The sequence below is a fragment of the Narcine bancroftii genome, chromosome 7, assembly GCF_036971445.1.
Source record: "Narcine bancroftii isolate sNarBan1 chromosome 7, sNarBan1.hap1, whole genome shotgun sequence".
NCBI lineage: Eukaryota > Metazoa > Chordata > Chondrichthyes > Torpediniformes > Narcinidae > Narcine > Narcine bancroftii.
In genome coordinates this window covers 46,012,788-46,026,282 of record NC_091475.1, presented here as the reverse complement: position 1 = coordinate 46,026,282, position 13,495 = coordinate 46,012,788, and the positions used below count along the sequence as shown (strand labels likewise).

The 13,495-nt window shown below is 40.1% G+C and overlaps 1 protein-coding gene across 2 annotated transcripts in view; it reads left to right on the top strand.

The window, feature by feature from the left end:
• ofd1 (OFD1 centriole and centriolar satellite protein) overlaps window positions 1–13,495 on the top strand; it is a 94,156-nt gene that overhangs the window by 78,916 nt on the left and 1,745 nt on the right. For both annotated transcript variants that reach the window (XM_069889945.1, XM_069889944.1), the window contains 3 exons: window positions 7,674–7,790; window positions 10,688–10,860; window positions 11,366–11,512. In XM_069889945.1, the coding sequence (XP_069746046.1) occupies window positions 7,674–7,790; window positions 10,688–10,860; window positions 11,366–11,512 (437 nt within the window). The remainder of the gene's footprint in view (window positions 1–7,673; window positions 7,791–10,687; window positions 10,861–11,365; window positions 11,513–13,495) is intronic.

Sequence of the window (13,495 nt, the reverse complement as noted above, 5' to 3'; positions counted from 1 at the left end):
TGGTTTATTGATCAGGCCTGACAAAAGCATTCCACAAGGACAGGTCTTCCTCTATGTACTTGAAGTATTTCTTGGGATTTCCCTGTTTTATTGGAGTCTGCATATAGTCATTTTATCATTTCGTGATGTCTTTCGAACAATCTTGAACAAATGATTGATCATCCTGTGCCATGAAGTGTTTCCCTATAATTGATAATGTTGATATTGTGTCATTTGCAAGTTTGGCATTTGATTGTTTCATCATCTCTTTCCACAGTCCTTTTGTAGAGTCATTTTAACATCCTCCTAAGAACTTCCTTCTCCTTCCAGTATCTGTGTATCAGTCATGGCCACTTCCCATGAACAGAAGAAACAATGAATAATTGTATCACATTCACCCATTTATCACCTGGGCTCTTGTCAAGAAGTATATGGGAGGTACAATTAGTCCTTGCTTCATGCTCTCAGATTACATTGATGAGTAGTGTTCTGTTTAAGAGTTCTCAGCCGGATGATTTCCATGCTCTGACCTCAAATACAAAAGTATTTAATCGTTTATTGTTTTACTTACAAAGTAAATGTACTATCTGAAAGTGCCCTTTATTCAAATATCTGGTTGTGAATTATTCCATTCTTTATGATTAATAAACTTTTAGGGAGATATTTCAGCATCTTGTCTCACGAAGGCATCTATCCCCTATGCACAGACCAATCAACTCTCTCAACACCTTTGGCCTCCTGTTGGCTCCTTGTGGAAGTTTCTTTTTGAATCCACCTCATCAATATATTGCTATTGTTTTTTTTTAAGGAAAACTAAAGCTTAATATAAATTAATAATGTTATTTTAATTGCATCATGTCACTTCTCTGGAGCCGATCAGAGCTTTGTGAGCCAGATGCTGAACTATGGAAAGTTGTCCAATACTTGCACGTCTTTCAAACAAGACCACCACCCAAACTTTTCTACTCACTTCCCTAGGTGACCCAGGCTCTGGATACTCACAACTGGATCTTCATGACCTTATTCATGAATTCCTTTCAGCGCGCCTCTGATCTTACCCAGCTATTTCCTTTAACTAACAGTCCCTCCTTTATAATTCTATTCAAATGGCTCTTTTGCCCTTCAATATGTATTTGATGTTCATTATCCGTGAATACCACAGGAATCGTTGCATTTTTCATATGTATTTTTATCAGGATCAGTGAGTTTGACTATATCCTCCCTGACTGGCAATTTATTTTTGAGTCATTACTTAAATGGGTCCCAGAAAACACCTTTCTGTCCTATGCTCCAAGAATTCATCTTCTTTTCTGTTTTATCTCTGTACAATTATTTTCTTTACTCTGGTCATTAAACCTTTAAATATCAAGTTCTGAGATATCGTTTTGATACTGGGGCCTACCAGCAATTTTTCATTTACTGATTTTAAACTGCCTTTTGAAACACTAAATATTCCATATAAGAGATGCACACTAATGCAGAATATGAACACATGTTAATGAGAAGGAATGCAATGGCTACAACTTCTAACGCTGCCAATGGGTTAACTGCTCCTCCTTCAGGTTGGTTCCAGATGATGATGTGTCCACTTCCGAATCTGTACCCAATTTATTGTCTGCCATGCAACAACCAATCTGTAGTGTCATTATTGTCATCCAGTAAATAGTTTAAAACCTTTCACAGCTCAAGACACTGCCAACATGTGTTGCTCAATTACTGTTAACATTCGTGAGGTGGATTCCACCAGCATCGGCTTGCCATGTGTCATTTGCAGGAGGACTTCATTAAGCTGGGCATCAGTAGTAGTAGTTCAAACCTAATTTCTTTTAAAGGATTTTGCTGTTCGGAGTCCATTTCCCTCTTTTCACTTTTCCAAGTAATTTATGCCATGGGCATTATATTCCTTGATAAGATTTCATGAATAACCAGTTCATCGCAGGAAAGACCAGAGGCCTGAAACCCCTGATGGAATAATTCTCTCCAGGTTTTCTCTGCCTTGTACATTCCTGTTACTTACAAAACCCAAGAACTGAAGCTACAAACACCCTGATTGTACATTCATAGAGTTAATGGATAAAGGGATTCAATTTCTAAATTTTTATGCCAAGTTACCACAATATCACAGGCCAAGGAGCCAAATTAAATATGAGGAATTCCAAAGGACATGGAGAAAATGAGCTTCACTGTGTAAGTATTCTCTTGACATTCCCTCTGTAGTTTTTTTTTTAATGCAGTCTTTCCCAATTATTATATTCCAAGAGAACACTGTTATTTAGGCTAGACCTGACCTCCTTATTACTGATTAGTCTAACAGAAGGAATGCTGGTTGTCACACACATCTGGTCTCTTCCTGACTTAGCAAAATACTAAATTGCCTTTATTAACAGGTGGATTATCTCATCGGTGAGGCTACAGAGCACAAAGGGACTTCTCTTGCATTTGTATTTCCATAGATCTGATATTGCACTGACATTTGACAGTCCCTGGCAAAGTGCCTCTACAGAGCAGCAGAGATGTATTTCTCCCCCTTGGATTGATTCTTGTTTTCTTTGTCATTTTTATGAACCAGAATTTACTGTTTCAGTGGATGGTTTAGCAACAAACAGCTTTTTGTATCCTTGGATTCATTAGCTTGACAATGTCTCCAAATTGGAGACAAAACAGCTTGTGGGGACCCCAACTAAATTATTCATGTCCTCAGCATCAAACCATACTTGGTCTTTGCTCCTTTTTTGTGAGGCACTGCATAATTAAGGTTTTTGAAACAACTAATTTTGGAGTATTCTTGTAATCTGTTTCTCATTGTTTCTCACTGAGCTCATTTATATAGGGATTGCTAATATTTGGAGATTTTCTCCTGGTTTCTGACTAGTTTTGTCCATTTCTTCAAATGGTCTTCCAGCACTTTTTCTCACTGATCTTGGGAAATGGTCCTGTAGACCTTGGAGTGTAGTCCCTCTTTTTGTAACTGTAAGCAAAATCCCAAAAGCCTATGGTGCTAAAGCATAAAGATTCACTTTAGTTCTCTCCTCCTTGTCACATTCCTGAATTCTGTTGAGTTTTTACAGCCAGAAGTATCAACGTGGGCAATTGCTTCTGAGTTAGTTAAGCTTGTTTCTTTGCAAACTTTTGCTTTTGAAGTCTGGTATATGATGCCTTTGATCCATTTTAGTGCCCCAGTTGGATGCCTGGAGCATATTTGAAATGTGGCATGTACTTCATGTGTGGTGGATGGATACTCCATTTGCCTACACTGTAATACTGAACCCTTCTCCATTAACAATGAACCCTTCTCCATTAACAATGGCGTGAAGCAAGGCTGTGTTCTCGCACCAACCCTCTTTTCAATCTTCTTCAGCATGATGCTGAACCAAGCCATGAAAGACCCCAACAATGAAGACGCTGTTTACATCCGGTACCGCACGGATGGCAGTCTCTTCAATCTGAGGCGCCTGCAAGCTCACACCAAGACACAAGAGAAACTTGTCCGTGAACTACTCTTTGCAGACGATGCCGCTTTAGTTGCCCATTCAGAGCCAGCTCTTCAGCGCTTGACGTCCTGCTTTGCGGAAACTGCCAAAATGTTTGGCCTGGAAGTCAGCCTGAAGAAAACTGAGGTCCTCCATCAGCCAGCTCCCCACCATGACTACCAGCCCCCCCACATCTCCATCGGGCACAGAAAACTCAAAACGGTCAACCAGTTTACCTATCTCGGCTGTACCATTTCATCAGATGCAAGGATCGACAATGAGATAGACAACAGACTCGCCAAGGCAAATAGCGCCTTTGGAAGACTACACAAAAGAGTCTGGAAAAACAACCAACTGAAAAACCTCACAAAGATAAGCGTATACAGAGCCGTTGTCATACCCACACTCCTGTTCGGCTCCGAATCATGGGTCCTCTACCGGCACCACCTACGGCTCCTAGAACGCTTCCACCAGCGTTGTCTCCGCTCCATCCTCAACATCCATTGGAGCGCTTTCATCCCTAACGTCGAAGTACTCGAGATGGCAGAGGTCGACAGCATCGAGTCCACGCTGCTGAAGATCCAGCTGCGCTGGATGGGTCACCTCTCCAGAATGGAGGACCATCGCCTTCCCAAGATCGTGTTATATGGCGAGCTCTCCACTGGCCACCGTGACAGAGGTGCACCAAAGAAAAGGTACAAGGACTGCCTAAAGAAATCTCTTGGTGCCTGCCACATTGACCACCGCCAGTGGGCTGATAACGCCTCAAACCGTGCATCTTGGCGCCTCACAGTTTGGCGGGCAGCAGCCTCCTTTGAAGAAGACCGCAGAGCCCACCTCACTGACAAAAGGCAAAGGAGGAAAAACCCAACACCCAACCCCAACCAACCAATTTTCCCCTGCAACCGCTGCAACCGTGTCTGCTTGTCCCGCATCGGACTTGTCAGCCACAAACGAGCCTGCAGCTGACGTGGACTTTTTACCCCCTCCATAAATCTTCGTCCGCGAAGCCAAGCCAAAGAACAAGAATACTGTAGATGGGATTGGGGTGGAGTGGTTGGGAGATATCCACTATAAATACATTATCATGTGAAGATTCATCATTCTCGCTTTATTCCAGGGACTTTTGAGTCAGCATCATTAAACAACATTCCTTTCTACTGGCAGTCCTGCCTTCTGCAATTTACCTTTTGCACTCGGTATGATCTCCCAGAAGATTTTGTTTTTTGAGAATTGAAATATTACATTTAAATTCTTCCTGTCTCTCGCTGCGCTTTATCTGGCCTGGATCTCCTCCTCTTGCATTCCCCTGACATTCTTCATAGTTTTGGGTTATCATTTACCTTACAGTGTAAATGTAAAACAATATTTTTTTGTACCTTTTTATCTTTTCTCACCTGTAGCACTCTGCTAATTCCGGCAGTAACTGGTTATTCACTGCATCCTTTTCCATGATCTTCTTCTGTAATCCCATAATCTTCCATCCATTGAATTCATTCACAGTCAATAACTGGCTGCTAATATTACCCAAATAGCCATAATGTTGCTTCTGTCTAAAAGCTTTTAGGCAGGACTCTACTACAAGTATCTTCCCTTTTCTACATTTGGTTCTCTTGCACAGTATACTGTTACCCTCTCATCAGCTGATATACCTTATTCAAGGAATGCTTCTCGTTCTCATTGTTTGTCACTGAAATCTTGCTAATTCTGCTGTTCCTTATTGAAGTTTTGCTTCATGCTTTATAAGATATGACCAGAATCTTTTAGGCTAATAATTTCATTTGAAACATAAAATCTAACAAATGCCATCAATACACATCACCTTGAAAATTAGCCAAAACTATTTTCAAATCACAGATTCCCCAACTTGACTGATAGTTGTGTATGAACATTCCTAACAAAGCCATAGTGGGCCAATTGTACATGTCAATTGAATAGATTATTATCAACTCCAATGGCACGGCCAATATTGGTCTTTCCTTCTTTATTTCCAAATAGTCTTATTGATATAGGGATTACATTGATGCTACCAAAGAAGAGGTACAAGGACTGCCTAAAGAAATCTCTTGGTGCCTGCCACATTGACCACCGCCAGTGGGCTGATATCGCCTCAAACTGTGCATCTTGGCGCCTCACAGTTCGGCGGGCAGCAACCTCCTTTGAAGAAGACCGCAGAGCCCACCTCACTGACAAAAGACAAAGGAGGAAAAACCCAACACCCAACCCCAACCAACCAATTTTCCACTGCAACCGTGTCTGCCTGTCCCGCTTCGGACTTGTCAGCTACAAACAAGCCTGCAGTTGACGTGGACATTACCCCTCCATAAATCTTCGTCCGCGAAGCCAAGCCAAAGAAAGAAAAATCAATGCTATATTTGCTATCTTGTAATTCAGGCCTAAGTTGTTAGTTTTTGTGAAAAATTGTGTTTTCAATCAATTCATGGGTGTAGAGTTCCCTTGCGTATTATTTTAGACATACAGTTCAGTAACAGGCCATTTCGGCCCACGAGTCCATGCCATTCAATTTACACTCAGTAAACCTACAACTCCCCTGTATGTTTTAAATGTAGGAGGTAACCAGAGCCCCCAAGGAAAACCCATGCAGACACGGGGTGTCTCCTGACAGACCGTGTGGGATTCGAACTCCAGTCCCGATCGCTGGTGCTGTAAAGACATTGCGCTAACCGCTACGCCAACCATGTTACCCTGTTACTCATCATTCAGGAGTCACTAACACAGAACAACACAATCCAATGATTTTGCTTAGTGATTTTTGTCACTGTTCTCTGAGTTTTCTTTCCCATTTAACTGATTGTGTTCAGTGAGATTCAATGGAACCTCATTAGTTCGGGTCCCAAAAAATCAGATTGTGAAAAAAGTAGGGTTATGCTAAATTGGGATTTCACTACTGTGTACAATATATGCACAGATCAATCATAGCATGAACCCCACCACTCCCTCAGTTTGCAGCAGCACTCACCTCTTACCTTAATCATTTAGACACCCCACTTCTAAATATCTGCTGCGCCACAGGGTGGCCATCCCTGGTACTGCATCTTTTAAAATTTGCTCGCTTAACGTCCTATCTCAAAGAACGAAACATGGACATTAAGGAGTCCAATGACTCAGCGCGTTATATCCAAATTCACATTAAATCTGGGTTTCACTGTAATCATGCCATAGCTGAAATTCAATCTTTTTCATTTGTCATGAATTATCAATGATAATGTACTAATTGTATGACTTGTTTGAATTATTTTAACAATCTTTAAATAGAGGAGCAAAGCCTTTACACCGCCAGCGATTGGATCCTGCGCTGCCCGTAGGGTGTTTGTACGTTCTCCCCAAGTCTGCGTGGGTTTTCTCCGGTGATTCCAATTTCCTTCCACCATTCAAAAATGTACTAGGGTGTAGGTTAATGGGGTGTAAATTGGGAAGCACGGACTCATGGGGCCAAATTGGCCTGTTACGGTGCTGTATGTCTAAACTTAAAATGGAAATTGAGTGAGACATAGAGATAAAGCAAAATCTTAAGGTAATTTAGTCTTTTGTGTCGGTCCAGCAGGAAAAAAAAATCTGCCCTTTCCCCCATTTTTCTGGATCCCTATTGCTGCTTCCCACCATCACTCTTCCTCCTTTAACATTGATGACTAGGGACTCTGGGTAGCAGTTACTGTATTCATTTGACATAAATTTTCCCTCTGGTATTCTACCCTATGAAATAGCATGTTTGCAGCTGTTCATGACCTCATCAAACAGCTGGTAAGGAATTGGGAATACTTACTCAGTGAAGGTTGGGATGCCCTAATGTCTGAGAAGGTTATGGTTCCACCAAGCAGCCTCCTGACAATCTGGTCATTCTCACTAAAGTTTCAGGGGTGACCCTTGTAGATTTAACATTTTAAAGAAAAAAAATTAAGGCAAACACAGATGTGCCACTGTTGAAATAAACTAGCTGACATTTGAGATTAATTAATAGGAAATGCTTTTCTCTAGGGACTTCCAAGACAGATGTCCAGGGATATTTACATTAGTTAAAGAGTACATTATATTTTCTACTTTCCCAGGCAGTTAATATTTTTGATGAGTTTTTCTTATTTGAGAAAGGACTGATAAATAAGTATTTAATGGTTAAACAATCTGATCAGAAATTTATATTTTACGATTTTTGCTTTTGAGTTTGCGTTAGAAGTTAAACAAAGGACCTTTGTTTCTTTCTTACAGTGCAAGAAAGTGTTTCAATGCTTAACAAGAATTTATCCCAGTGCTCAGAGGAAAATGAGAATAAAGGCTCTGTTTTATCACTAGACCAAGAAATAATTTCCTCTCCAGCAGATGCATGTGAGTTTCCTGCCATCATGTGATCTGTGTATGAGTATAGGCCATTAATTGATCTTTGGTAAAGTGGTAGACAGTTATGTTTAGATTTGAGCATTGAAGTTTATTCCCATTTTTATCATTAATTAGCAGTACTATTAAAAATGTATTGTCACATGTGATGAATATTCTCAATTCTTATGTATTTGATACTCTTATATCTAGATATTTTCCATATCTAGTACAGGAAATCATTTTGCATGGAGTAGATTCACTGCTCAGGTTTGTAAAGGCAGAATGCAATTGGAATTCTGAAAACTGGACAGCTTTAACTGGATCAGCTTGGTGTATTTTACTAACCAACTTGTGCATACGTACAGTACCTCTATAGCGTATACCAAAGCACTGTGAAGAAATAGCGCAACAGTTGTAATATATCCAAATTTGTGCCATAATTGTTTAGCATTTGAATCTTGCTTTGAGTGGATACAGTGGAAGGATCAAGCACATTCTCAATGCTTAGTCCTTTGGTTGCAGGGCTACATTGTTAAATAGTGTATTTACAGATACATTTTCATACTAATTACATTTTAATGATTTGACTTTTGAGAGATTATCATTATTATTGGAAATTTGCTGTTAAAATGTTCCGAAGACAATAATCCGCCATTGTTCCACTAGTCCACTGTAAATAGATCTCAGATTCAAGTGAACATAGGTACTCCCCATTTTTTCCCAAATTTAATCTAAGAAATAATACTAACTTTCAAAAGAGTTTGGGGGTACAGGCTGCATAAAGCCAGAGTAGCATGTAACTATCAAATTAACAAAAGGAAAGCAAAATTCTGTAGGTGCTAGAAATGGAAACAAGAAGTTCTGGAAATTGCAGCAGATTAGCAGGCATCGACTGAAAGAGAAAGAATAAACATTTCCAGTCATTAGCCTTTCACCAAAACTGTAAAGAGCTGAGGGTAAATAAAAATTTAGGAGCCGGAGAAGAAAAGTCCTAAGATCTGAGAAATGATGGAAGAAAGGAGAGATTAAATGACAAAGGAATGATGTGGCAAGATTAAGAAGGCAATTGGAAAAGTAGTAACAGATTGGTCTGGAGAAGACGGGAATAGGAATAGAATCTCTATCTGAGATTGTTAAATTTAAAAGTGGAGGGCAGCATCTTGCAGAATGAAAACATTAGATGCAGTACTCTTGCATTGCATAATGAAGATCAAGGAATATGATAACTGCAATGTTTCGATAACAAAAATGATATAAGAATGGAGTCTTGATAAAATAATACGTGACAAAAGGAAATTTGTGTACCCTAGCAGCACTGATCATGCCAATCATTATGCCATTTTTTTCTTCAATGCATTAAAAGTGGATATGGCGAGTCATTATTATGAGCTATCAATTTAACAGGAAGAAAGTTTTGAAGCTTGGCTATCTGCTGTGCTCACTCTTTAATGTAAGGCGTAATTAATCTTTTGGTCAGCTCTGTCAGATACACCCAACAGCAAATCTTTCACTTTCAAAGCAGGAAAAAAATTGCTGGAGAAAATCAGTGAGCTGAGCAAAACAATGGTTAATGTTTTGGGCTGGAACCCTTTTTAAGACAAGGTTTTAATCAAACCCAAAACAACATTCAACTGTTACTGATAGACCTGCTGAGTTCCTCCAGCAGATTTCTAAAAAAAAACTGGAGTCTCTTGTGCGTCCTTAGGCTGCACTCTCATCTCCTTTCCTGCTAAATTGGAGCAAGAACCTATTAATGCTGCTAATTTCCTTGCACTCCTGAAAGGGGTTTGAAGAAAAGGTGAGGGCATATTTCAAAACTGCAACTTCTACCAGCAAGCAGGGCACGTGCTGCAAGCACAGGGGCTCTGGCATTACTTGCAACTGTCCTTCCCAGTTGTGCACTTTGAAATATATAGCCGGTCTGTAATTGTTAATGGATCCGAATACTGGAATTCCCTCCTCAAAAACGCTGGGAATGTCTTCACCAAGAGGACCAATAACAATCAAAAAGGCAACTCACCATTATCTTCTCGAATTGAACTAAAGATAGGAAATTGGATGTTGGATTTGTGGAATCATCCAGATCCCAAAATGAAAATTTGAATTGATTGGGTGTTTTTCTAGTTCACAGCATATAAGATCAATATTTTTAACATTTTGTTTTGAAAATTGTCCAAAAATGTAAACTTTGTTTTCCTCTGCAAATGCCATCTGATCTGAGTATTTCTAAATTTGCTATTTTTATTTCAGATTTCTATCTTCTACTGTTGTCCAAAGTTAAGAAGTCTTTTAAGTAACATTCAGAGCCATGTTTCACTTGGAGATGTGGCTCTGTTATTTTGTATCTCCGCATAACAATAAGCGTGAAGTGACAAAATCCAAAACACATTGGAACACACCCTTCAGGGTTCACCATTCCCTCACCTCCATGTGCAATTGCTTTTATGGTGGCATTCTTCAAGCCAATGGTTTTTGGTTCAGAGTTTTCCTGGTATGATTTGGCACCTTGTGCTAGCAGAAAACTATTTTTGGAAACATTGTAAATTAGAGGAGTGCAAGCATGAGTTCACCTCGGGTGTTTGTAATCGACCACATTATTTCAAACTCACCTGCATTAAATTTCAAACATTTGTGCTTTTCAAAGGCAAGGAAGAAGTACGTGCTCATGAGATTTTAGTAGAAATGTGCTTTAAATGGAACAACAGCTGACAAAAAAAAATCAAAACCGGGTTTGAAGAAACTGAAACTAACCATTTTTTAAAAACTTTTGTTTCAAGACTTGTTATGAGATTTATTTTGGTGGCAACAAAACTTCTCTTCTATTGGATATAATAACTCCAAAGTCATATTGAGAAAATAAAGTGATCCATCTGAGTGGCTCCTAATAAGAATTTGATGATGTATAGGTAAATTGAAATGGATTGATGAGGAGGAAAAAAGCAGAGAAGTGGAAACTCAAAGAGTAAAAGAAAACACATGGGAAGATCTGAGACAAAGAAATGAGGCAAGACAATGTCTGGAAAACCAGGAATCAAGGGAAAGAAAACATGACGATCTAGAACAACAAGATCAAGAAAAGGTGGTAATCTCCAGTTTTCAATATTTGCATTTTACATTGACCTTTTACATATTTCCACTATTTTCCTTGAAATTATGATGTTGTAGGAATTTCAGAGCAGTGCCGATAAAAACTGACTGGCCACTAACTCCCTAAATAAAGGCATTGGAAAAGAAGTGTGAAAAGGTAACATGTATAGGACACTGCAGCTTGTGCTTCAGATTGTCTTTGACAAAATGTTGAGATGTTTTAAAATGCATTGTAGGCAGTATGCAATTGCCTTGTGTTAAAGCTAAAAATAAGCAGAAATTGGCCATGAAAGAAAGTGAAGACAGGGATAAAGAGAGTGGCTTAGAATGGAAGGATTTGTACAGAGCTATGTTGCGGTCTGTTCTATTTATAATGTGCATAAATATGCAGAATATAAAGATGCAAATAATCAAACTTTCCTTTAAGTTCTGTCTTATAATAACACGGTTTCTAATTATCCAGTACATAATCTGTTGAACTTTATACCAACTTGAAGGAGGAAAATCCAACAATGGACCTAGGGGAACAAATCCCAGAGGAACAGATTCCAGAAATTGTAGAATTACCTGTTTCAAGTGCAGATCCACTGGAGAAATACATGAAACTGATTCAACGGCAGAAGGAAGAAGATCAGCAGGACGAGGTAAATTTGTTGGATTTATGAATGCCCAATTTTTGGATGGGATAGAGGTGAGAGATATTTTCTGGAGTGTTAGCAAGCTTTTAAACTTGTATGTTGTTTTGGTACCAGGCTGTTTTTCTATTTAAATAATAGATTTGATATCTTCTATAATTTTGGGTGGAAAATTATAGTTTATAAAATCATAATTTAAATAATACAAATGTGATATTCTGAATATACGATGGAAAAAATGTTTTGTTAAAATATTGCGCCCAATATTTCAGTTATATCTGGTATCTCCAGTTTAGTTGCAAGGTATGTTGTCTGACCAGCTAAAACAAGAACTTTCAAAGTTAAGATTTTGCTGCAAATTTACTCATAGATTTAGAATTTGTCATCATTATGTTTGCTACAACCCAAGCTGCAAAAGCAAATTGGAGACCAACAAATTAGTGAAGAAGAATTTGGGCAGAAATCTTAAAAAACGCTCACTGCTCTTTTTAGCCAAATTTTACTGTTTCTGTAATTGATAGATGTGCAGCATTTGCACCATGTAGGCATGGAGAAGAACGACACCAAAACCTAGAAGTTCTGAGTGCTTTATTTCACTGGCCGTCGCATTTATATGGGCCCCAGGCACTGACTTTAGGGCACCGCATCATCAGAGCACCAGCCTGGGATTGGTCGGCATTCCCACCACAGTTCACTCTCTTCCCACCATGTGGGAGGTCACTTGGGACGACAACCGGTGTCACCCCCAAGGTCCATGTGGTTGCCGCATTCATCGGCCATTTTGTGGGCCGGTCTGCATCTCCGTGTGCGAGCCGCTACATGACCCCCCACCCACCCCAGAACTGATGATCGGGTCATCATCCATTGACTTGGGCAGTCTTCCCCTGCGTCACAGAGAAGTGGAGACTGGTTGATTACAGTCCAGATATGCTGGCTTCAGACAGTCAATGGTAAAGGTCTCCTCTTTACTGCCAATAGCGAGGAAAAAAAGTGGAGCTGTTGTCAGTGATGACCATAAAGGGCCCCTTCACATGAACATGTACTGACAAGTCTTTAAGTCCCTGGGGATGTTATATCTGGACTGGCCATGTGGTGGAGGTTGTTGTGGGACCAGGGACCCCAGTTTTTGCTGCAGGTTCTCAAGTGTGGCCACAGGGTCTCCCAGGCGTTTGTCAGGGGCCAGGAGCTCCCCCAGAATGTTAAGGATGTGCCGTAGACCATCTCGCTGCCAAAGCATTGAAGTCTTCCTTCAGTGTGATGCAAATCCCCAGCAGGACCAAGGCAGTTCATCCACCCAGTTGGGATCCTTGAGCCAGGCCATCAAGGCTGCCTCCAGGTGCCTGTGAAATCGCTCCACCAACCCATTGGCCTGAGGGTGGTATGCTGTGGTGTGATAGAACTGTGTCCCCAGGAAGATAGCCAGTGCTCCCCAGAGCCTAGAAGTAAATTGTGCCCCCCCCTCCCCATCTGAGGATAGGTGCTCTGGGACCCCGAATCTGGACACCCATGTGTCGATGAGTGCCCTGGCCCAGGTTTCTGTGGTGGCCTCAGACAGCGGGACTGCCTCAGGCCATGTCTCTATTCCCATAGGTGTTCAGTGATTATTAAGGGATTGCTTAAGGTGGAATGTGGGTGGAAAGAAAAAGTTTGAAAACCACTGTTTTAATCTTACCTAATTGACTCGTTTAAGTGCACGATTTCATAACGCCAAAGGAAATGGGCCAATGACAATTTTTCTCAAGCAAAATGTTTCAGGAACAATTGGGTCTAGAGCAGTAATTCTCAACCTTCCCTTCATGCTCACATATCATCTTAATCAATCCCTTACTAATCACAGAGCACTGATGGTATAGGGATTTATTAAAGTATATGAGTGGAAAGAAAAAGGTTGAGAACCACTGATCTAACTGATCAATTTCTTTGATCAAACTCTCCCAATATCTCCTGCTTTACTGTCTGTATTTTTTAAATTTCCTGTATCTTCAATATTAA